We start from the raw sequence: 25,058 nt of genomic DNA on the forward strand, positions 1-25,058 counted from the left end.
TCTAGATATTTAGTAAACAAAAAGTACGACAGTGTAAAAAGGATTAGCATATTAATAGAATAATCTCATAATTTTTCAGGTATAACCTCCTGTGAGCGAAATAACTACCCCCGGAAAAACTACAAAACTATGTCATTAAATGTTACAAAAAATAGGGTAATGGGATGAAGGAGTGAGGGCGCAATAGGGTTAAATATGAAATTTAACTTGCTAATGAATTTGGATTTTTGTAAGAATAATTATCCTACATCTAGATTCATTATATGTGCAAAGATTTCTTCTAGTGGTTAGAGATTGGATAAGCCAATACAAAATTTGTCATGAAAAAGTTCAGCAGTTTCTTATATTGAACAATAGTGTGTAGCTCTCGATTTAATACTCTCGCTATATTAAATGTCCTTAAAAACGTCACCGTTCATTTCTCATCCTTTCTTAACAAGCAGAACGTTGTAAACAAAATTCGCAGACTCCTTATCTAAAGACGCACTGACGATGCAATTGAAATAGTGAAGATAAAACATAGAACACCAAGTCTAACGACCTGTTTTAAGCGACAACTCCGTCTCCTGAGTTTGTTAGGATTCCTTTATGATTGGATAAAAAGCTGAAAAGTGCTGCCGGTAAAGTTTTTTTTAGGTGCGTGAATCATGAAAAAGATGTTTATAAACAAAAACAGAAATAATACAAAATCAGTGATATGCATCAGAGAGATTAAAGCATAATTACAAAACGACCAAATCCATTTAATACGAAAAATTCCTGATCATACTGTATTCTATAGCTATCTTCATTCTTTTATGAATAGGTAATCCAATTTAGGCATATACATTGCCATCAATTAACAACTCTCCTTATTTACACAGAAAACAGATTGAAAAGCGGTCTGTCAAGAAGCCATTAGGTATGTGTATTATTTTTTGTTGCATCTATTTTTAATTACAATCAATTGTAGATTTTTAGAACTCCAGATTTTATAAATTCCCTAACTTTTCAAACTTTCTTTGCGGTACCTTCAGTATTTATTATTATTATTATTCCGAAAATTTATACAGGATATAGCCACTTCAGTGATTAAAACACTGTTATTAATGTCGGTCCTGTGTTTGGAATGTATACATTAAGTATACACCGGCATTACCTATCCAATTTTCCTCACATTGCATGGATTGACCCGTAGTTGTAGTAAAGACACTAGCTACACATGCCCGCGCTGTGGACCGAAGCACTGACCTTCTGATTACGAAGCGAACTCCATAACCAGTCCATGCGCTACAAGAAAGCCTTACGTTTTAACTCGGACACCCGATTATTCGAATTCCCTGGTTATTTGAACAAAGAAGTCAATAACCCCAATTTTTGAATTATTATTCAGGCAAATGAAAAAACCGGGAAGAATATTTTTTTTGCCCAATGCATGCTTATGATTACAATAATGTTAAGGGTATCAAATACTGTGATAATTGTTATGTACGTATGTTAGCTCTTTAATAATTACCTTTTCAAATTTTACAAGTCCTTTCAACATAAGAAATCAGGTTATTTTCATTACGTAGAATCCTTCTACATGTTTTCCACGTAATTAATCCAATTTTCCGATTCCTTCTGATGTCTTACAACGTTTTGTGCGAACTATGTAAAATCCGGAAAGAGTGTTTAATAACTTTTATTTGGCTTTTTAGAAAATTTAAATAGAATGTAAGAATTCGCTCTAAAACTAAAGTAATTGAATTTTAAGGAGATGGTGGTATTTTGAACGAAATTCAAGCTTTTGATGACGTCATAGAAAAAGTACTGACATAATCAAAAATTTGTTGCTGCCATTTTGTTCCTTTTGTGACGTGTTATAAGTGTACTAAGTTTGGTTCAATTTGGACAAGCACATGAAAAGTTATTGGTCATAATATGTTCGAAAACCCCCCGACGGAATAGCGTTAAAAGATTTATCTATGCTAGAAACTCTCATTTGTTTTGTTGCATATGACAATTATAACAACACATGGTGTGTAGAGTATTAATAATAGTAATCTGTAAATAAATTCTAAAGGCTAAATCAAAGTTATTTGGCATAATTTCCGGATTTTACATAGTTCGCATAAAAAGTTGCGAAAAATTGTCCGCAAATCAGCTTTTTTCAGACTTTTGGATGAAATCCGAAAAAATCGGCAAATTGTATTAATCACGTATCCAAAACCTGCAGAAGGATTCAGGGGCGGATCTAGGTTTAGGCAGCCTAGGCAATTGCCTAAGCCTAATTTTGTGGCCGTAGAAAAAACATTAATAATCGCTAAAAACAGAATTATTTTTGTTAATTTGTTTTTGGCATCCTGCTCATTTCGACATCATGACGATGCGGCGTTTTATCAATTTTTTTATCATTGATATTTTACTCAAAAGCAAATCCGGGGCGATCTTAGGCAAAAATGTCGATTCGCCTAAAACGTCTGCGGCTTTTAAAGTTCCGAATGAATGAAAATCAAAGATGGAAGAAAAAACGCCTAAAACGTCCGCGGGTTTTCAAGTTCCAATGAATGAATTTTTGATATGGGAAGAAAAAACGCCTAAAACGTACGTGAGTGTTAATTTTAAACGCCTAAAACGACCACGGGTATGGTTACATGCACGACAAGTGGATGCTTCTTTTTCAACATGGTTTAGCTGGGTCAGGTCCAATTGCAGGAAGCACCTCAAGTGGCTAGAATAAATCAAAGTAATTGTATGCTAGCTAAGTTAAATAAAGAATTTTTGAATTTGGAAACCCTTTCAGATATTAAAAGGATTGGAAATTCTGGAGGGAAGTGTTGTTGTTACGTGTGCCATGTTGTTGTCTTAAACCAAACCTTCATCCTGCCTCTGCAAAAGACAATAAATACAGTAGACTCCCGGTTATTCGAAGCCTCAAGGGGGATAAGAATTTAATTCGAATAACCGGGAGTTCGAATAACTAAAAAATTCGTTTTCCCGCCAGATTTTCAACTTAACCTTAATGGGATGGACTTTTCTTAAGTAATTGAGGCATTGTGGTAGACAAATATGCAGTGGCGGTCTGCAAAAAAGGAGATATTGTTGGTCATTTGCCTAAAGGAAAAACAGGAAAATTTGCCAAAACGATATTTTACTTTCTGAAGTCAGAGATGTTGTGTACTTGCAAAGTAAAAGTGACAGGGAAAAGAACTAACTTTGGAGATGATAAGGGATTGAGGATCCCCTGTTTGCTTCAATTCTCTGGACCGAAGGAGAATATTGAACTTTTGAAGAAATTGCTTGAAGAGTGTAAATAACCATGAATATTGAAACCTGATTTTTTGAAGAAAAAAAGTGTTTTAATCGCTGAAAATCAATGTTCTCACTCGACGATCTCCCAATAAGAAAAATTTGAATAACTGAGGGTGACTTAGCCTATAATTGACCCCAAGGGGAATAAAAATCACTTCGAATAACCGAATTATTCGAATAACTGAAGTTCGAATAACCGAGAGTGTTTTTGCCTGAGTTGGGTAAGCAGATCCAAGGGGAACGCCATCTCACTTCGAATAACCGAATTATTCGAATAAGTGCAGGTTCGAATAACCGGGAGTCTACTGTACATTGCTTTAAAGTAAGTAATACTTCATATATTTTAGTTTTCACTGCTGCTGGATTTAAGGCACTTTTGTGTCAAGAACTATTCTTAAAATTGGTAAACCACCAGATGTTCTTACAAAACGTGTGATTAAAAAATTCTCTTTCTTATCAAAACAAAAGGTTTTAACTTGACCATGATCAAATGGATTGTTTGTTTATTAAAGCCCAATGCTAAACGAGATAACTGAGGCAATTTATGTAAACACTGTCTTGGCGGCCAAAAAAAATGTTTGCAGGTGCATGTTAAGTCTGGTATAGAGTATTGCTAAGCTGCATGTGTATTAGTTAGAATTTTGTTAGTTTTTTGTTTATTGTCTTAAGGTCACAGTCTTCGTATAGCCGTTTATGCAACTGTGTATCTTTGTGTCCGTGTGGAAAAGGATAATTCTTGTAAGATAACTAAAGGACAGCTCTTTCATAAACGCAAACGTTTAAGCTAAACGGGATTGGGTCTGTAGATCCTCTTTCCCTGGGGATTTTCAGATATTACAAATGTTGTCAATCTCTGAAATCATACGCACTCGGATATGTGATCCTGTTAAGCAGGTGACGACAACAAGTTCATTATGAATCCTTAATATTGGAAAACTGTACACAATGGATATATATCTATATATCAAATGGATGAATATGATATCAAAATAACTTGTACTGATAGAAATGATTTTCACGTAAAATGATACAGATCGAAACAAGAATTGCATGTTTAAGAACGTTCTGCTACAGACTGCAAACCAATGAAAATGTCATGTTAACTTTGCATATGAGTAGAATTTGTATATATGTTGCTTTTTATGTAAGAATCTTCAGAATTGACCTAAGATTTCAAAGTACTAAAATACTTTTAAACACAGTTGACAGGGGCATGTGAGGGTAAATAATATGCAGACATGTTAAATGTTTTGATGTTATTTTTCTGATTTTTAACTCTTTTCTGGCTTAATAAACTGCTTAACCTTTGTGGAAATTTTTTAACAATAAAATTAATGCTTAATAGAAATTGGTGCAAAACTGCACCAGTGACCTTAATAATAAACTATATTAACTTCAAAAGGGGTAACTACTATATACTTTTTGTAGACGTTTATTATGCGTTGCTATCTTACACATGCTGCTTTTGTTTTTGCATTTGCAGGTTGTTAACACAGGCTGTAATTTTCCAAACAATAATTCTTCGTTGCACTGCTGTTGACTATCTATTCCTAAAATTGTCTTGTAATGTAATTTTTTGTTGTATTATTAGCCATTAGACTTGTATATTTTAAAATAAAAGTAACTCCCCAAATTTGTAACTTGGCGATTACTTGTACTCGTATTAAATGCGTAAAACGTAAAAAAGATGCTAAGATGATACCATTGAAAGGAATTATGGCAACGCTAACCCTGTTTTGAGTCTAATTTACTAAACGGACGCGTTTTCCATCCGCATGTTTTAGCGAGGATACCAGTGTTAAACTACGGAGGTTACTTTTATTTATTGGGCTATAAAGACACTTTTATAACAAAAACACAAAACGCCCGCTTTACCTCGTACAACACCACAACCCTTGATATTACTTTGCCAAAAAATCTGTCAAATTTTGCCTAAGCAGAAAACAACCCTAGATCCGCTCCTGGGATTCTACTGGATGAAACAATGTTGTGTTGTGAGTTTCAACTCTACGGATAATCCTAACAAGAGTTATTATATTTTCCGGATTATATGCATTTCATAGAGATTTTTAAGGGTAGTTTCGAGTAAAAGCCAATATCAGAGCCTTTGAGAGATATGGGGTTTAAAAATTTAACACGCAGTTGGCTAATTGATAAATATTAAAACTCAGTGAGAATCATAGCCATACAGGATACCATAAAGGAGGTTAATTGGAGTTGATGCAAAAAATGTTTTAGATAAAGAAAGAATGAAGAACAAATTCGATGCCAGGGCTCTTTGAATCTTCTTTATACGGGATTCTACGTTTGTATTAAAGAAATACGAAAAAAAATCGGCAAGGCAATTAAAATTTGTTCGAGACAGCGACAAATTCGAGAGCGGGAATAGACTTAATTGTATTTTTTACATTATAATGCTTGGTACAAATGCTTCCCAGATTGTGGACGAAACAGGGTAGCCGGTAGTAGCGATAGGCAAATTTCCGAGCACACGACTAGTTATATTGTGAGTTGGAATTTGTTTGGAAAAAAAAATAGTTTATACCAATCATAATAACATTTTTCTCATTAGATCAATATGGCAAATATGAAACACGTTGTATTGTTACTTGCAATAATGGCAGCAAGAAGTAAAGGTAAAAATAACCCTGATCTTATTCATTTCGTCTTATGTAACCGTGAAATACCCAGCTTCTAAGCATTAAAATTTATTATAGAATAAGTACTTTATGAAGAACATAGCAATGACGCAATGAAGTATTCAAGCATCTTTTTAGAATTAGTCGGATACATTATTTGTTTTATCACTTCATTCCCAATAGATATAGACTTTGACCTACATTTTGCGATCTTCCATAACATAATGCACTGCAGCCTGATATCTTCTTTGTTACCAGTAAGTAAGAAAGAAGCCAAGGCTCCTTACCCTAAGAACTAAAAAGCGTCACGAAAAAGGTTCGTAGGACATTTACACATGAAAAGTATACAAAAGATTCTTTTCTTAGGTCAGTTAGTTCCATGCTCTACTGCAACGCTATCATTTGCAGTCACTGTGGATGGCTCGTCCAGCGTTGATGCGAATCAATTTCAACAACAAAAAGATTTTATTAAGCGACTCATTACCCGAATTGATGTGTCTGGAAACAGCAATGCTGGGCTTGTACAGTTTGCAAGTAGTAGTCAAATACATATCAGATGTAACGACGCTGCTACATCGGGTGCTTTTAATACACTGGTAGATGGAGTCAACATCATGACTGGTGCAACTTGTATCAAGTGCGGTTTAGACAAAGCACAAGAATTATTGTCAGGAAATGGATGTGGAAGAACAGGAGAAAATAAAATAATCTTTTTAATGGTTGATGGAGATGAAAATATATTCCCTAGCCAGGTGGTAACTACTGCAACTAATCTTCGAAATGCTGGATATGTTATCTATGCTCTGGCAATTGGAAATATTATTGACGTAGCAAAGGTAGCTTTGCTTACCGGAAGCGCTGATAGAGTTTTTTCAACACAATTTGCTGATTTAGCAACTTATGATATTGATACATTATACGCTGCATTAACCTCGACATACTGTACTGTTTCACAAACTGGTAGTTATATAATTTTTTTACCCTGTCCATTTACTTCAGTATTTTGCTATTTTGTCTGTATTAAGGCCTGATTATAAGCAAGAGTATCGGCGTGTGGTATATTGCATCTAATAAACCTACATGGCGTTGATGATCATAGAAAATAAGGAAATTCGTTCCAGCTACGGTCCATTAGCCTCATTGGTAAAAAATACTAAAACATCTGTTTATAGCTAGTACTAACATCCGAAATTACCAATAAATGATCAGCAATCAAATAGATATATGAAATATTAATATTCGCAAACTTTCACATCGTGTTTGTATAATTTTTGATAGTCATTTTTTTACTGAAGCGAATTTGATTTAATTGCAAATTATAAGTGCTTTGTCTTACAGTGAGCTGTTGTTTTTTGTTTTATATGTATAATTGATATTCATTAATAGGTTGGGCCAATTGGGGCCAATGGTCATCTTGTTCTAACACTTGTAACCCTACTGGCGTCACACCATCACGGAGCCGAACAAGAAGTTGCCCAAGTGGTGCTACCTGCCCTGGTTCTAACACTGAAAGTGAGAGCTGTAATGAAAATATTGCCTGTCCAGGTATGAATTAATCTAATACGTTTTAATACGTTAATTGATGGTTTGTAAAGATCACTTAATACCCAACATTTTTGTTCTGTACACATACAACAAGAAGAAATAGAAGTTTGGTTTAATTGCATATCTTGTAAACTAAGTTTACAAGATAGTTTACTTTGGTTTACTAAGGCCTGACCATAAGCAAACGTTTCTGCGTGTGGTACATGGAACCCCATAGAAAAGATTTGTATTCTACTTAAAGATTAAATTCAAAAGAACTTTATTGGTATTAGAAATTGCAGACATAATCTTTTATTTTTATTGTTTAACTTTGCAGCAAAATTTCATTTGCTTACATCTTTCTCATCGTATTCACTACATTCAAATGGTTGGCTTATTATAGCAAAACTGTATACAGGGTATCTTTCCAAAGTTTTATTTGCGGAAAAATCTTTTGCAAAATATACAAAAATATAAGGTTTGGAGGTAATAAGGTCAGCCATTTTCCATTGTGTTTGGTCTTAAAATTTGCTGAGCAATGTATGTGAATTGAAGGTTTGTAAGGATCAATTTTTTATTATTATCAAGATCCAGCATTCTTGCTTTGTGCACAAGTAACAATAAGAAATGGAAGTTTGATTTATTTAACTGTCGCTTGTAATCCGGATTACAGTAAATGTCTACGTTTTTCAAAATATATATTTTATATTAATGAGGAGTATTCTGAAGACATAACATTTTACTAACAAAAAAAATATATATAACACAACTATAAAGCTCATTGGTTTTCCTGCAGGTATCCTCTCTCAATGGGGTCAATGGAGCACATGCTCATCTACATGCCGTCTCACTGGTGCTAATGCACCCACACGAACAAGAACTCGACGGTGTGACAATCCAAGCCTTGGAGGGAATTGTGGTGGTGCTAGCTTAACAGAAACAGAAAACTGTAACGATGTTTTATGCCCTGGTGAGTATCTTTTTATTTGTTGTTGCATGGAAAACATTACTTTCATTTACGACATTTACGGAGTGTTTCTTCTTAGTCATACAATGGGCACAATGGAGTCAATGGTCAGCTTGCTCAGCAACATGTGATCCAGTTGGTTTCACTCCTTCAAGAACAAGAACGCGTAGCTGTTCAGGTGGCTCAACTTGTCCAGGATCGACTACTGAGAGCGAAAGTTGTAATGTAAACGTAGCTTGTCCAGGTATGCGTGTATGTTGCGGCTCATTGTATTAGCGTGAACGTCTTTTTGTGAAATGTGCGGAAAAATATTTGTGGAGGTGATAGGCTCAACTATTTTCAAATGTTTTTGGTCTAAAACATTTGCAAGAGCAATGTATGTGAATTGATGTTAGTAAGGATCAATTTTATTATTATGAAGATCCAACATTCTTGCTTTGTGCACACACAACAATAAGAAATGGAATTTGATTAATTTAAGTGTCTCTTGTGGTCGGGATTGCAATAAATGTTTAAGTTTTCATAATATATATTCCATTTTAATCAGGAGTATTCTGAAGACATAACATTTTACTAACAGAAATAAATATATAATACAACTATAACGCTCATTGGTTTTCCTGTAGGTATCCTCTCTCAATGGGGTCAATGGAGCACATGCTCATCTACATGTCGTGCCACTGGTGCTAATACACCCACACGAACAAGAACTCGTCGGTGTGACAATCCAAGCAATGGAGGGAATTGTGGTGGTGCTAGCTTAACAGAAACAGAAAACTGTAACGATTTTCCATGTACTGGTAGGTATACTTTTATTTGGTAAATAATATAACCAAAAGCTTAAACATTTCTAAAAAAGGGACTATTGAAGAGATTATTAAAAAAAGAGTCAAAATATTTCTTTTAAAATTGATATTTTGACTTTACATTCGAAAGGCCACCATGATCATTCATTTTTTTTCGACTCTGTTTCTTTTTTAAAAATGTTTAAGCCTCTGGTTATGATATTTACCATCAAGTTATTTGCCTGAACCGATATTTTTGAATTTTTTTTTTGTTATATGGAAGGTATTATTTCCATTTAATTTATTCATGGGGTATTTTCCTTTAGTCATACAATGGGCACAATGGGGTCAATGGTCAGCTTGCTCAGCAACATGTGATCCAGTTGGTTTCACTTCTTCACGAACAAGAAGGCGTAGCTGTTCAGGTGGCTCAACTTGTCCAGGATCAGCTACTGAGAGTGAAAGTTGTAATGTAAACGTAGCTTGTCCAGGTATGCGTGTATGTTACGGCTCGTTGTATTATCTTGAACGTCTTTTTGTGAAATATGCATAGGAATAATATGTGAGGAGTGCTATGGTTTGACGATTTACAATATTCTAAGTTTTGAGCATCCCCAAGAAAAATGTAATGAAAAAGGTGTACATGTTTTTCTGGTAGTTTCGTAACTGTAAATAAAAATGGTAATGTAATAAAAAAAGTTACACGACTTCAGCCTTATTTAACAAGTTTAATTTTAGAACAGTATTAGTTTTTACAAACTAAGATCATATTAGCCAGGTATAAATTGAAAGTTTTTTAACTGTAGGTTTACATTTCTTAAGTTATTTAGTACAGTAGCTTGGCTAAAAATTCAATAATTTATTAACAAGCAAAAACTTTCATGACGTCATTTTAAAACTGGAAAACTCGTAAATCAATAAAGTGATGGGAAACTGTTAGTAGTAAAACCTTTTGTAAATTCATTAAAGATACAACATAAATATATCAGTTCTGTCAACACATGTTTTTGACTATAGGTGTATTGACACAATGGACGCAATGGTCAGCTTGTGCAGCAACATGCAGAACTCCAGGATCATCCCCACCAGTCAGAACAAGAACACGATCATGCATCAATCCTAGTTTAGGAGGAAATTGTAATAACGCTGTTGTTGTGGAAAGAGAAGATTGTAACACTGATGCTTGTACAGGTAAAACTAGATATGACAGTTGATGAAAAAGTACATCAATTCTACAATTTTAAGGGATAAAGAAAATTCAGATTAAACAGATGATAAGAGTGGTATTTTTTTACAATAAAAAATTACATTTTAGGCAATTTTCTTTCACAATGGAGTCAATGGGGTCCTTGTTCTGCAACATGTCAGTCAGGCAACACAATTCCACAACAAACTCGTACAAGAACATGTAGTGGAACGTGCACTGGTGTGTCAACTTTAGAGCAGAGAAATTGTAATGCTGGTGTTAGTTGCAATGGTTTGTACTCTTCGTCTATAAATTTTTGCATAAGTCATTCGTATCATGATTTTGACAAACTGTTAACAACTGTTGTGCAACCAATATACAATAACATTGTTACAGTGGTAGAAATGCTTGATTTTCATTATATAACTATTAAGAAGGTATTGTGGAAGGCTTAAACACTTTTTTCGCAATTCTTAAGATACTGACACTCGCAACGAAAAAAAGGCTTTTTAATATCACAAGTGTCTTTGGGCGCAAGTTTTCGAAACTTTTGCTATTTGTCAAGATTTTGGAATCCCCAGATTTGTATTTCTTTGTGCAGATCATTCTAATATAATTTCTTTTGTGGAAATTGTTAGGAAGCATGAATATTTACATATCTAAAAAGCACTTGATAATTTACAAAAGTTCTAGAATAAAGCATGCTTTCTAAATGTGCTGATTTGAAACTGGTTGCTAAACTCTTAACGCGTAGCTTTAGGTATGTTTTTTGGCAGAAACAATTTGACCAATGCGATATCTTTAACTTATACTAAATTAGGATCACCACGTTTGTGACAAGTTCAGCGCCACCAATTTTTTAGCGATTATGCAGCAAACTCTTTAATATTTCGGTATACATGCTCTAAAAAACATGCTATGGATCTTTTACTATAAAGAACCGAAAAATATATGTCCCGTGTTTATACTGCGTTGTATTATCGCCAGTTAAACCACGCAATGTCAAAATCTCGATGCTATGTATTTAATAGTAGCGTGATGTTCTCTTTCACAATCTTTCTCTTATTTCATGGACACATTTTTTAGTGATTAGTTGCTCCAATGCCAACATATCTTATGTCATTGTCATTGATTCATCCAGTAGTGTCAAAACATCACTACCAGACGAATGGAGTCAAGAAAAAACTTTCGTTAAGAACTTTGCCGCACAGCTTGGTCTTGGAACAAACTCGCGAATCAGAGTAGGCGTTGTCAATTATGGAGATGTGGCTAACATTGTTGCTACTTGTGATTCTACCGCAACCAGCAATTTAGCAAATTTTAATGCATTAATTGACGGTTTACCTCGTCAACTTGGTGGTACTGCCATTAATGATGCCTTGCTTAAAGCTCGTGAATTATACACTGGTGCTGGATGTAACCGTGCAGGTGAACTAAGAGTTGTACTTTTTCTCACGGATGGGTACGAGAATATCGTATTTGATGACGCTGTCCGTGTAAGCACAGAAAATTTAGTGCGGAGTGAAGCTTTAGTATATGTTGGTGCAATTGGTCCTGAAGTAAGACTTCCTGAACTTGTTCGTGTCACTGGGAATTCGTCCCTGATATTTACTGCTAACAACTTCTTGGAATTATCTAATATTGATGCGGCTGCATTACATCCGAGGATTGTTAGTCAAGTTTGTCAAGGTATACATTATATATAAGCGTTTTAAACAATTTACAAGGAAATTTAAAACCCAATCTTTATCCTCATAATAAAGGCTAAAATGTTTGAGAGAACTGACTAGTAAAGATTTATTCATTATATATTTAATTCTGTTACAATATAGTTGGTGGAGTTTGGGGTAGCTGGTCTGCGTTTGGGTCTTGTTCAATCAGCTGCGGTGCGAGTGGTGTAAAATCAAGAACACGAGTGTGTAGAAGTCCTGTAACTAATGCTTTACAGAATGATTGTGCTGGTTCTGCTAACAATACCACCCCATGCTTTGAAGGAGATTGCGCAGGTATATGGTCACATGTTTTAACTGTGCATGACAATAGAATATATTCATGCAATAGACCTTTCCCGAATTTCCTAATTATGCCAAGCTCAATTAAAAAGCTCGATACTAAAAATGATTCTTATCCCTAAGTTCCTTAGCAAAAGGTAGAATAAATTACCTAATTTCGTAAACATTTCTATTGCCTCTATTGCGAGCTGAGAGTTACGGTCAAACCCTTCATATAGCCGAGCTTCCTAAGAATAGCCTCGTTTTCAAAATAATTATTTTCTTTAAATCTAAATAAAATCCAACCAGAATATTATATTGCTCCAAAAACTTCATTTTTGTCATGATAATTTAATATTCTATCTGAATATCCTTATTTGGAGAGCACAGAACCATTATAAAATTATGGATGACGTCATAATTATTATAATTTATGAAATTCGGGAAAGGTGTATTAAAATTTTATACTTGGGAAATCATTTTTTTCAAGGTACTTGGTCAAATTGGACGTCTTATGGAGCTTGCTCAGCATCTTGTCATTTTAACGAAGGTGGATCACCGCCAACTCAAATAAGAACAAGAACTTGTGTTGGTGCTACTGGCGCAGGAAACTGTGGTGGAGGTCCCACATCAGAAACAAGGAGCTGTAACGCCCAAGTTCCATGTCCAGGTATATCTGCAGATAAACGTAGTTTAGCTAAGTGTCGACTCAAATCATGGAGGTTTAAATGTTAAGGAGATGCATGTTCTACAGAGCCATTAAAACCATTTTCGTTTTACAAACAGGTGCTGAATTAAAAAAGCCAGCTCACCTCTACGTTTGCTCGCGGAAAGTTACTGTGATTGTTTAAAATAATTGTGATTGGTTAATTCGAACCTTTTGTCAATCAGTTTCATGCAACTTTTGTTTTTGCAGTTAAATTTTTTAGTGAAGAATAAATTATTGAAAACTTATTTGTTCCTTCAGAAATACTTGTCTTTCAATTTTCTAACACTTAACTTTAGAACGTTAAAGAGCAAAATTTTTAGAAGCACATAGCACAATTTTGAAATAATCTTGTTTAACATACTGACTGCATTATTGCCGTGCCGCAGCGTTACAAAGGTTAACAAATAAAACATATCTTTTCCGCTACAATTAAGAAAATGTGAAGATATTCACCTTGCCTGTAAGAAAGTCAAACATGCACAGTTATCGTATTATAATAGATGGGTGACCCGTTGAAAAATCCACTTGAACTCTATGGTTTCAGCAATCACACTGATGTCGACAAAACAGTATACTAAATATATACTAGGAATATCTTACAATTAACGAGCTTTTGTTTTTTGATGACTTAATAATGAGAATAAGCATACTTAACTGTTAAAAGAATACCTAAAACAAAAGTCAATATGATATTCTAATGTATTGCTTTTAATCTGTTTAAATTCAATTTAGGGCAATGGTCTGAATGGGGTCAATGGGCCAATTGTAGTGAAACTTGTCAATCGAATGTTAACACAGCCCCTACTCAGTCCAGAACAAGAACATGTAGTGGTGGAACATACGGAGGAGGATGTTTTCCTGGAAGCAATGTAGAAAGACGTAGTTGTAATGCTAGAGCTCCTTGTCAAGGTACAATCTTTTATAGGACGAAAATATTTTTCTGAAAATGTTTCTTTGTCGAAATATTTTTTGTCCCTTCGCTAAGAAACTTCATATTCTAAAATAATAACTGTTTAGGAAATCTCACACAATGGTCAGCGTATGGTAGTTGCTCTGCAACATGTCAATTAGGCCTTCAAGCTCCAACTCAACAAAGAACACGTCGTTGTGAAAATGCAACTTTTGGAGGAAATTGTAATGGTGCTCTATTGGTTCAAATTACTGACTGTAACGTAGAAGTTGCTTGTCCAGGTAACATGTTAAGTTATTTAAATAACATTGTTCTTTTAAAAATGGAAAATGTCTGACTGAACCTGAATAAATTCAATGTAGGTAATCTATCTCAATGGACAAATTGGAGTACTTGTCCTGAGACTTGTCAAACTGGTGTTATACCTACTCAACATATAAGGACGCGTACCTGTAATGATACAAGTTTTGGTGGAAATTGCAATGGAGCTTCTCTTACTGAAAGCAGAAATTGTAATGCTGGAGTACCATGTCCAGGTTTGTACATTTATTTGGCTTAGAATTATTTTGTCTTTGATTGGTTATTCGAAACAATACAATGTTTCGCAGTGATACACAGAACTACAGGCCATACCATTTTTAAACAATAGTCCGTACTCTGTCTTACGCTACAAGGACTTGTAAATATCGAGAATTTTTTGTGCATGTTGAGCTCTCGACCGGTATCTGTTTTTTGCTTTAAAATTATTTTTTGTGCTAAAACAGTTTAAATTAAAAAAGAACAACAAAAAGCACGTAAAGCAACTTTTTCAATCATACTGCAAAGAAAAGTATGAGTATTAGCTTTAGGCAGCAGGAATTTGCCTTGCCATGTCTTACTTGCGGCGGAGAAGGTGGTTTATAATCAAAACGTGTCGAATAAGAACGTAAAATAAAACGTAGGTTATTTGGAATTTTGGAGATGAAGTTACAATGGATATTTTATATTTGCTAACGATCGAGTAATTTAGTACATAAGACCTTACCATTCTTGTGGTAAAAGACGTTCCTAAATTAACAATTGGTATTAACTGGTAGCCCATGGACAGTTCCACCTGCTCGACTGTTCTTTATGTTACGCGTACCTTTCCCGTGTGTTCTTTCGTGTATCAGCAGAACAACTATAAAGTGCGTGGAGATTAGAGTTAATAGTTTTTTTGACCTAAAGGTAACCTAACTGCGTGGACCCAATGGTCAACCTGCTCTGCATCCTGTCAATTGGGAAGTACCTCTCCAACAACAACAAGAACACGTTTATGCCAAGGCGCAACGCTGGGTGGCAACTGTGGTGGTGCAATGTTAAATCAAACAGAAAATTGTAACTTTCAAGTTGGCTGTCCAGGTATGTGATTGCCTGATATAAAAAAAGCTAATATAGTTAGTAGATATTACTCCACGCAACAAAAGCTAACATGTATTTATCTATACTACTGGATGTAGACAAATGTAGGGAATTTAAATTTTTAACTTTTTTTTAATATTGTGCCAGTATAAAGGGATTACCTTCACGTACCTAACGTTTTTTATCTACACGCATTGCGCTGCTTACCTACGTTTTCTTCTGTTTGCTTTAACGAGATTATTGTAGGCAAAGAATAATTTTTGTGCACTGTAAACAGTAATCAGGAAAATTATTTGATTTACTTTCGCAACTTTTGTGTCTATTTGACATGCTTCGTTTCAAAAACTAAGTACATTATATTCTCAAGTAAATAATGATATTTTGACCGCTTAATGAGTGGCTTCTGCACCTGCATATGCAAATTATCTGTGGCACAACTTCCTATATCCGCCCAGCAAATTGTGACATTTTTTTAAATGAGAATTTATCATGGTACATCCATGTATTATTCTCTACTGACACTGGCTAACCCCATTAGGAACTTGTAAATGACAGGAGATTATAGTCAGTGTAATCAAATTGAAATAGATAACTTCTTAGAACTACTTGCGACAATAATCGGGTATTTCATAGAATCTTTTTATCAGGGAATCTAACCCAATGGGGACCATGGAATCCTTGCTCAAGCACCTGTCAAGCCACTGCAGTCAATCCTTCTCGTGCTCGGATTAGATTTTGTATTAATACAAGCTTTAATGGCAACTGCTTTGGCGCCTCTCTGCAACAAACTGAAAGTTGCAACGTCGGTGTGATTTGTCCAGGTAACGAATTGATCTTACGTTGTGTAAAGGTTTAAATGCATGGTGCCAATATATATACGTAGCTTTTTTCAGCTATATAAAAGGCAAGTATTTAGAGACTTAAAATAAGTGTACTTGTAACTATATTTTTTCTATTATTGATTAGAGTTTTCGGGACAGGTAAGTGTACTTTACACAACTTTTGTTTTTTAAAACCATTTAACTTATTTTGTTATGGATTGATGTATTCAATATAGTTCCTTGTATATGGAATCAGTGGAGTATGTGGAGTACCTGCTCAAAGACTTGTGATATGGGTGCAAGGTCACGAAGTCGCACGTGTAATGATCCATTTCTTGCTAACGGCTGCAATGCTTGTGTTGGTTCAACTGCAAGCACATCCACTTGTAAGATTGCTGACTGCCCAGGTATGACATAACAACCGGAGTTTGTTTAAGCACCCTTTTTGCTCGTTTGCTTACATGGTTTTAACTAGGATTTTACTACCTAAAGTGACAAATAACCTCATAAGTCCAGTAAAAGAAACAGAAAAGTCACGAACCAAGAATTGTTGTCGGGATTGCATTTGGTGGGGTGCGTACAGTTGCCAATAAAATGCATGTAGGGTTAGAGGGTAATGAAATAAAATCTAAGTTGAAGTTATAATTATAGAAATTATAAACAGAAATTAATGTTATGTCAATTTATTTTCAAGCATAACAAGAACGCTTAGAAGCTTTAACAGTCATGCTGTTTTTAAAACATACCCATCACGCTGGTAAAATTAAGGCAATTTAACACCTCCTGCATCTAAAGCACGAAAAGTCAAAAATAGAATGTTCTCTAGTAGATATTTAACTTACAGTCTGGAGTTTTTTTCCAACATGGCAAACGAACTAAAATAAGAGTTTTTTATGCAAAAAACGGAATAAATTGGCAGGAGTACATAAAACTTATTGAGTCGAACCTAAAGACAACCTTAACTTTCTGACCTTCTGCATATTCACAGCATAAAAATTAATTCAAACTTTAGCTAGATCTATATATTTTTTTTTTTGCAACGAAACTACGAATAATTTTATGACCGAAGTAGCAATCCAAAAACTACATATTTGCGGCATTTGATTAAATTACGATGACATAAATGTCATTATTTTGGCTTTTTTGATAAATTTGTTTTGTTTATCAACCGTCGCCAACACGCCGCCATTTTTGAATATTTTTATCTTGATTCTCTTTGTGGTCACATTTACCTAATGGTAAGACTAAACTCTTATACTTTGCTTCGCAGCGTGATTGCACAACGTTTTTTATTTAGTTGCTTGTCCTGTTCAAAAGAGATGTAACTGCAGTTTAGCTCCTCAATTTCCAACAACTGCTCCTGCTCTTGGATACTTTAACATAGACGACGCCACAATTCATGCTGCCATTAATACATTGACATATTGGACAAAAGAAATTCAAAATCAAATCTGTGAATGTAAGTGAAGTTGTTGACTTTAACTTTAAAAAGTTTACTTTGTTTTTATGACTGCACTTTTCTTTTTCTTCATAGCTTGCAACCTCCAACGTTTACAAGTGAGTGTGAACACGGTAACTTCACATGTCAATCAAGTCAAAGCAATGATTGATCGATTGAATGAGGTTAGTTTGTATTTGAGCAGCTACATTGCTACTTATATCTAATGCTGTGTGGCACACTTGAAAGTATTATTCTAGTATTATTTTTCATCAAGCAAATTATTTTTGGAAAAAAGGAATTTGAATTTGCAAATAATACCTCAAGAATTGTGCAAAATACGAATAAAAATTGTCATTGCGCAAATTTTTATTGTGGAAGAATAACTTCAAATTGCTGAGCTGGAAATAGGGTAAAATGCAAAACGAGTATTTTCCACAAAATGGGAAATTTAGGTTTGCGAATACGACACAAGTTTGCACACATTCCCCCATTCTGTTCTTTAAAAATGTTCCTTCCGCATCCATTTTTTGCTAAGGATTAGAGGAATTTTGAGTTGTCTTCATCCATAGCAGCTGCTTTAAGAAAGCTTTTAAACTGTTATTTCTACTTGAATCTTTTGTTGCAGATCAAGAAACGGCTACGTGACATCATCAACTGTAACAACAATGTTTTCATTGGTTCCGAGCTATGGGCATTGTACGATTATCTTTATGCTCGTTGCACAATGTTAAACGGTGTTCATACTGAATTGTGTGCGTGCCAAATGAGATTTGAAGCTGCAAACAATTCCTGCAAAAAATACGGTTAGTTGGTTTTATTACCTATATCTACGTTATGGATCTGTGCACTACACTAGAAACAACGACTCCATATTGTAGTGATGATGATGATGATGATGATTTCAAAACAATGCAATAATAAAACAAATCTATGATCATTTTTTCCTCATTTCAGGTTGGTTCCATCAACTAATGAAACAGGTATACAGGAAGTGGTAAAAGGAAAGGGAACAAACTTTTATTTACGCATATTTTACGTGTAATGTTTCATGTGCAAACAGGGCAGTATTATCATGGAAGTATTTTTTAAAAAAACTGTGGCTAGTGAAATTTTCTTGGTGACAGTTAGTAGGTAAATTATTAGCTTCTGGTTAGAAATAAGTTTTTTCCGATTTTGTTTACTAATTCATTGTTAGTATTGGGCAGGAATGGACGAATATAGTGTTGGGTTAGATTGAACGAAAATGGTGTTGGGTGGGTACGGTGTCAGTTAGGTATAGTATCAACTGTGTATAGTTTCACTTGGGTATGTTGTCGGATAGTCATGGTATGGTATAGGTTTTGTGTCGGTGGGTATGGTGTCGGGTGATGTTGAGTAGGTATGATTTTATTTGACCGTGGTGATGGGTTCGTATTGTGTTTGGTGGGTATGTTGCAGGGTAGGCTATTACATAATGCAAGTGTGAGTATAATATTGAGCGGGTTTGGTATGGTGTCGGTTAGGAAAAGTGTCGGTTAGGTTTGATATCCGTGGGTATGGTGTCGGGTGTTAAAAATGTTTCGTTTGTATAGTGTTAATTGGGTATGGTTGGGTATGGTGTTCGGTGGGAAAGGTTTTAAGTTTATATGATGTTGAACTCATATTGTGTTGGATAGACGTACTGAAGATTTTACACTAATAAAATGCTTCCATGTTACATTTGCCCTGTTTGCATTGTTTGCATTGTTTGCATTGTTTGCACTGTTTGCACTGTTCGCACTATTTGCATTGTTTGCACAATATCGTTTATACAGTTCGCACAAACAATTTTATACTTTTGTACTTTTTTTTAATAAGGCAATTTGAAGGAAAACTACACGTATACAAAATTGCCATCATTTCATGCTTCAAAAAACCATTATTTTCTAATTTGCTGCGGCCATGTTAAGCAAGTGTCTTCACCACAGCTATGGTTTAACCCATGCGATGTGAGAGAGATTGGGTAGGCAATGTCCGCGTACACATAATGTATACGTTCAAAAACAGGAGCCACGCTGATAATATTGTTTCCAACAATGAAGTGGCTATATCATGTACAAATATTTGAAATAATAATAATAAACGTATTTATTTTCTAATTTCGGAGACAAGACTCAAGAACTTTGACTAGTAATGCACCATCTTAGTTAAGCACCGTGTGGTATTGGTGGTCATAACACGACGTATTGCATCTGTATTTTCTATGAACTACATTACAACTACTAAAATTAAAACCATCGGTATATCGGATGCAACTTAACCATTCTAAAGGGAAACTTTCCTCGTACCCAATACAAGGAAAGTAAGTAAGTAAGTAACACCAAGCCTTCAAGGTTTACGTTAAATAAACATAGATTTAGGCAACAACATTATAAACTCTTCAACTAAACTGCTTATATTAGTTAGACAAACACTTTTAACGTTTGCGGTTTAAGAATTAATTGACACGTGGGCGCTTTTATGTCTTGCACGCCCTTAAAAACTTAACATTAAATGACTTGTCTTGGTCATACTTCTAAAATATAATTTCATATTTTTTCCATGGATGCGCATTTTTATCAACGTCATTATATGCCCAATAAGCCCGGAATGTGGTAAAACTGTGTCCTTAATTTAGCCGAGCTTTTTGTAAGAACTTTGACGCTTTTAGTCTTGTATCAGAAACACTACAGGCCGTAGGATAGAAGTTGCATTATTCGTAGTCCGAAACTCAATGAAATGAGCAATGCTTAAACCATTGTATTTATTTCTCGGTATCGACTAAATTTGAGAAAACATGTTTCGTTTTGGAAGCACCTGTTTATTTCAATTTTGTCTGAATACAAATATTTTAAGTTCAATCATTACTTAGTACGTCATTTAGTCCAACGACGTTAACGACGTATGACGTGTAACATTGTGGTTATAAAGTTCGCTTTGCAATCACAAGGTACACGGGTTGGTCCACAGCGCGGGCATGTTTAGCCAGTGCCTTTACCACAGCTACGGTCAACCCATAGCATGTGAGGAACATACAATGATACAATGACATAATAAACAATAGAAATTCACTTGTTAGAATTTATTTCCACGCGTAGTGTAAACAGGAAAAGACGTGTACCTGTTACTGTTATCTGTTTTTCCCTTTTTTAACACAAAAAACGAAAACAAGCGCAGAAATACAGGAGATGAATATTCTATCACAAAAAGTTTCGTGGATTACAAACTGTAACAAGGTGAGAATACAAAGTGCGACAGACCGAGGGATTATAAAGTGCGACTTGAAAAGATTAAAAACTGCAATAGGTTTAAGATTATAAAGTGCAACAAAATGAGTTACAAAGTGCGATGGGATTACAAAATGCCACAAGATTAGATTAAAAAGTGCGCTGGGATTACAAAGTGGTACACTACAAAATATTTTTCCGAAATATTTTTCCCCAAGAAATTTAAAACACACGACTTGAAAGTACAAATCACTTATTTTGATGTTATGTATACGTCTCCTCCTACAAAAAAAGAGATTCAAAAATCAATGTTTAACACTTAATGATTACAATTTGCGAACCAAGTTTTTGCGGTAAACTGCAATAACTTGGTTCGCTGTAATTTTTTTTTATCCAAATTAAAAAAACAATGCAAAAACTGAGTCTTTGTTATTATACATGCGAAAATTAGTCAAAAATATACGAGAAAAAGAAAAGCTTGGCATGAACTCTTTGGGCTCTAACCATAAAGAAACCAGGAGCAATAACATTCTGATTAGTATATTCAAAACAATTACCTCTAACATGCCCCTATACTTTTGAACCTATCTACATCAAAATTTATGACAAATATCAAACATGGGGAGTTAACTGGATACTTCTGTCGTGTCATGGTCAGCTAAGAATTGATTTTTTCCTAGACACAGTATGTATCGCTTTTTCACGTGTTAAAGATTAATAGCATGTTTTGACATTGATCTAGCATACAAAAAGTAATCACCAAAGAGGATTTGTCAAAGGGTCAGTAATCTAAAGATGGCAGTAACAAATTTTATTCTCATTCTTCATACTCATAAAGGCCTGTTTATTAGCCTTGATTAAGACTAAAAACTACATACATTTGGTCCAGATTGAATTGACTCTATCTAATTAAATTGAAAGCAAAAACAGCTTTGGAAAAACTCAAAGCTTGACTTTATGGACAATTTAAGCCCAAGAAAGCATCCGTGGGAATTGTGTTCTTTTTATTACTGGTGGAGAGAGCTTTTTCCTAATAACATATATCATATAACATATATTATATTTAACAGTACCAGTAATTGTCAAATTTTACATATATTACCTGAACATAATTATCGTGATGAAAAACTGTTTCAATACAGTTGTGGATTATTCCATCGTCAATATCTAATTTACTGTAGCATGACCCTAGCTCCAATGTTCAAAATCAACTGTGTAGCCAGACCACCTGTGTCGGTTTCTTTCCTGTTTGATTCTTCGTCAATAACATGTGGTAGTGCATTATTTGGTATTTTATCAATCGCATTTATTTTACACAAAGAATCATGTGCACGTCGTCTTTATTACGTTGCGGAACTGATTGATTTTCTGCGAACAAAAGTAGGGCACCAACAGGATAATTGCAATCAGTCTCATCAATGAACCTTGATTGCAAAATAATTTTGTCCTCCTCAGTCAGGTTCGCAGTTACATTATTTAGAATAGGCACGCTTTCCCATAACAGGATTGAAAGGATACCTGTCACTCTTCCCTGCTACCGCGCTATTCGTTGTTTGTTGTCCGGCTTTTTTCACCCTGCTTTTTTTTAGTAAGCTTTTGCAAACAAGAGAAACAGATTGAACCTGCAGTCACATTCTGACTGCATCGTTTTTATTGGTTGTTTTAACTAAGAAAAGCGTAAGTTATCGCACAATTATTTTATTATGGTAAGGCCGTTTTTTTTAATCGTGGTTCTAATTTATTTTATTTTAACATGGCGAACGCTTCGGATGTTTCAGAAGGTGTCTCGAAAGCTCTGAACCAATTCACCTTTTCAATAAAATCTAGCTAAACAACTAGAAGCTGTGTAGAATACTTTAAATGGAGTTGATACATTAAATTAAAAGCATTTTATTTGGACGTGCTTCACTCTCAAGTTTGTTTACATTGTCTTTTTGTTTAGATGTGCTTTGTATGTGTTTCTTCTCAAATTTCGCGCTCAAAGCCTTTGAGAGTTGGTGCGGGGGAGAGTGTGGCAATTTATTTACCACTTGTGTATGTGTGACAGGCAGGTATTTGTAACACGAGGAAGAGAACTGATCTGTGGGGATATCCCTCGCTGGATAATATCCAGAGAGTGTGGCTGCCTTTCCCATATTAAATATGTATCTAAAGTCTGTTATTCTAGTTCAGAAATAACAACCATAGAACTGGTAAACATCTAAGCTATCTAAATGCTAAGAGCATGTTTAGAATGGAAAACATCAAGGTGTTGTATCTGAAGAGGCAAATATAAGTCCATCGTTTTGGATGTTTATTTATAACATAAATCACATAGATGAGCGACCATTTTAACTAAGCTTTCAAATGCGGATATATGCGCTGCCGCCGTGTAAGACTTCACGAAAGCACATAACAAATATGGCAGATAGGAAGTGGAGTAAGCCAAATGTTTAAAGCTATCAAAAAATATTTTACGGTGCTAGTTTCATTAACTATTATTCTGTCTCTCATATAAACTCGCAAGCTGTTAACTGCTTTGTTTCGATCAAAGTTTTTCTTTTTCTACTTTTTTTAGCTGCAGACATGGCGAAAAGTATCGCAATGTTTATTTTTTTCTACCATTTTTCAAAGAGACTGCAAAAACAATTATGCGAATATTTAAAAACAATGAGATGAAATTTGAGTGACTAATATTTTTCAGTTTCAAATAACTGTAAACCTGAATTTCAAATAATCAGGTAGGTCATCCTAAACTCTCTTTTTTCCCCTTCTCTCATCAAGAATATCAAAAAGGGAAAAATGATGAGTTTAGTTTACTAGACTATTAACAGGAGGGAGTTGTTATTGGTCATTACACCACACAATACTTTTTCCACCAATAAGAATGCTTTTTGACCTCGAAATATTTCAACCATTCGTTGATAGATATTTACAAGAAGAGTACTTGAAACCATTGCATTTCATCAATGATGATGACATTACACTTCAGATTATTTATTTTGTAAACGAGTTTGCTTTTTTTCACTAAGAGGAGTATAACTACTACCATATATTTTAAAACAAGAATAAACTATTGTACTTCCGATATTTAGAGTTGCCACGCCAGCTGGAGCTAAAAGACATACTCCTTGCTGTTTTGCATGATCACTTTTATAAATATTCAACAACTGAGAGATTTGTATACAGTTTAAAGATTAGATAAGATTTTTCATATCCACCTTTACTTGTTAAAAATTTAGACAAAGGTTCAACGGCTTTGGTGAAATACAGTTACGTTTTATAATGAATTTTCTTGTCCAAGAAAATACTGGATGAAATACTTCCAGCTGCTCATCATTGATAGATCTAATATCTGGGGTAATAACCTCATCTGATGTTACAACAAAAGTATTTCTTGGTAAAGCAGATAAAGTAAAAGGATTTGATTCTGTTTCATTTTGTAAATCATTTTCTTTTCTCGATACTAAAAGATCGACTTCTTTATTTTTCTGTTATACAAATGCATCTTGGTTAGTGTTTATGTCAGTCTTAAAGCTAGCAAAAGTTTCATTAACAATTTCACATTACGGTTTAAGCTTTTGTTTGTTTACTTTATTCGGAAATGTTTTTCGTAACCATAATTCTGGCATTAAATGATACGCCGTTTCTTGGAACATTCTCTATGATTTGAAAATGCTTTAGAAATTTTAATCATTTGTTTTGATTTGGAGGTTTTGATTTATATAACCTTTCACTTTATCTGACATTTTCTTTTTCTTATAAGACTCTGTCTGTTTGTGCAAAAGCCATGTCTGTTAAAAGTAGTTCCGCTACAATTGTTCTATCAGTAAAAAAGTGTCCAATATTAAACCGGCATGGGCTATTCTTATAATTTTAACAAGTTTTAGAATGGGAATGTATCTGGAATATTTTCACAGCTTTAAACAATTCTGATTCTGCAACAGTGTCTGAAATATCTGCTCTTTTAGCACTATCAACAAAGCTTATGTGTTCTTTAATGATTTTTTGATCCACAAAAACACGTGATCATGGAGGCTACATCTAACCTAAAATTCAACACGAATTACATGATATTTAACCTTGTCAAGGGGTCCATCAGAAACAATTTATTTAAAAAAAAAAATCCACTCGGTATTAAAAATGGCATGCTACTAAAACAGGATTTATATGTAAAATCCCATCTTGTTCCATGTACTCCATAGTTTTAAAATCATTTTAGAGATTAT

General features: G+C 34.4%; 1 protein-coding gene across 1 annotated transcript; it reads left to right on the plus strand.

Annotated features, from left to right (window-relative positions):
* The first annotated feature begins 813 nt into the window (after positions 1 to 813).
* LOC130623296 (uncharacterized) lies at positions 814 to 19,494 on the plus strand. Its single transcript, XM_057438763.1, has 23 exons — positions 814 to 901; positions 5,846 to 5,909; positions 6,279 to 6,872; positions 7,299 to 7,457; positions 8,233 to 8,406; positions 8,483 to 8,647; positions 9,030 to 9,203; positions 9,515 to 9,679; positions 10,206 to 10,379; positions 10,504 to 10,665; positions 11,461 to 12,063; positions 12,207 to 12,380; positions 12,856 to 13,035; positions 13,807 to 13,983; positions 14,092 to 14,265; positions 14,347 to 14,520; positions 15,191 to 15,364; positions 16,012 to 16,185; positions 16,422 to 16,592; positions 17,483 to 17,644; positions 17,720 to 17,808; positions 18,252 to 18,429; positions 18,581 to 19,494. Exons 2-23 carry the CDS (start codon positions 5,852 to 5,854, stop codon positions 18,622 to 18,624), a joined length of 4,299 nt encoding a protein of 1,432 aa, XP_057294746.1. The 5' UTR covers positions 814 to 901; positions 5,846 to 5,851; the 3' UTR covers positions 18,625 to 19,494.
* The last annotated feature ends 5,564 nt before the right edge of the window (positions 19,495 to 25,058 follow it).

Source organism: Hydractinia symbiolongicarpus, chromosome 13, assembly GCF_029227915.1.
Source record: "Hydractinia symbiolongicarpus strain clone_291-10 chromosome 13, HSymV2.1, whole genome shotgun sequence".
Lineage (NCBI taxonomy): Eukaryota > Metazoa > Cnidaria > Hydrozoa > Anthoathecata > Hydractiniidae > Hydractinia > Hydractinia symbiolongicarpus.

Bases quoted from the DNA above. Each gene is read 5' to 3' on its own strand.
- LOC130623296 (XM_057438763.1), top strand. From the start codon at position 5,852: ATGGCAAATATGAAACACGTTGTATTGTTACTTGCAATAATGGCAGCA. The intron at 5,910-6,278 runs GTAAAAATAACC...TTCTTTTCTTAG, and splicing joins AATGGCAGCAAGAAGTAAAG to GTCAGTTAGTTCCATGCTCT. The intron at 14,521-15,190 runs GTTTGTACATTT...TTTGACCTAAAG, and splicing joins TGCTGGAGTACCATGTCCAG to GTAACCTAACTGCGTGGACC.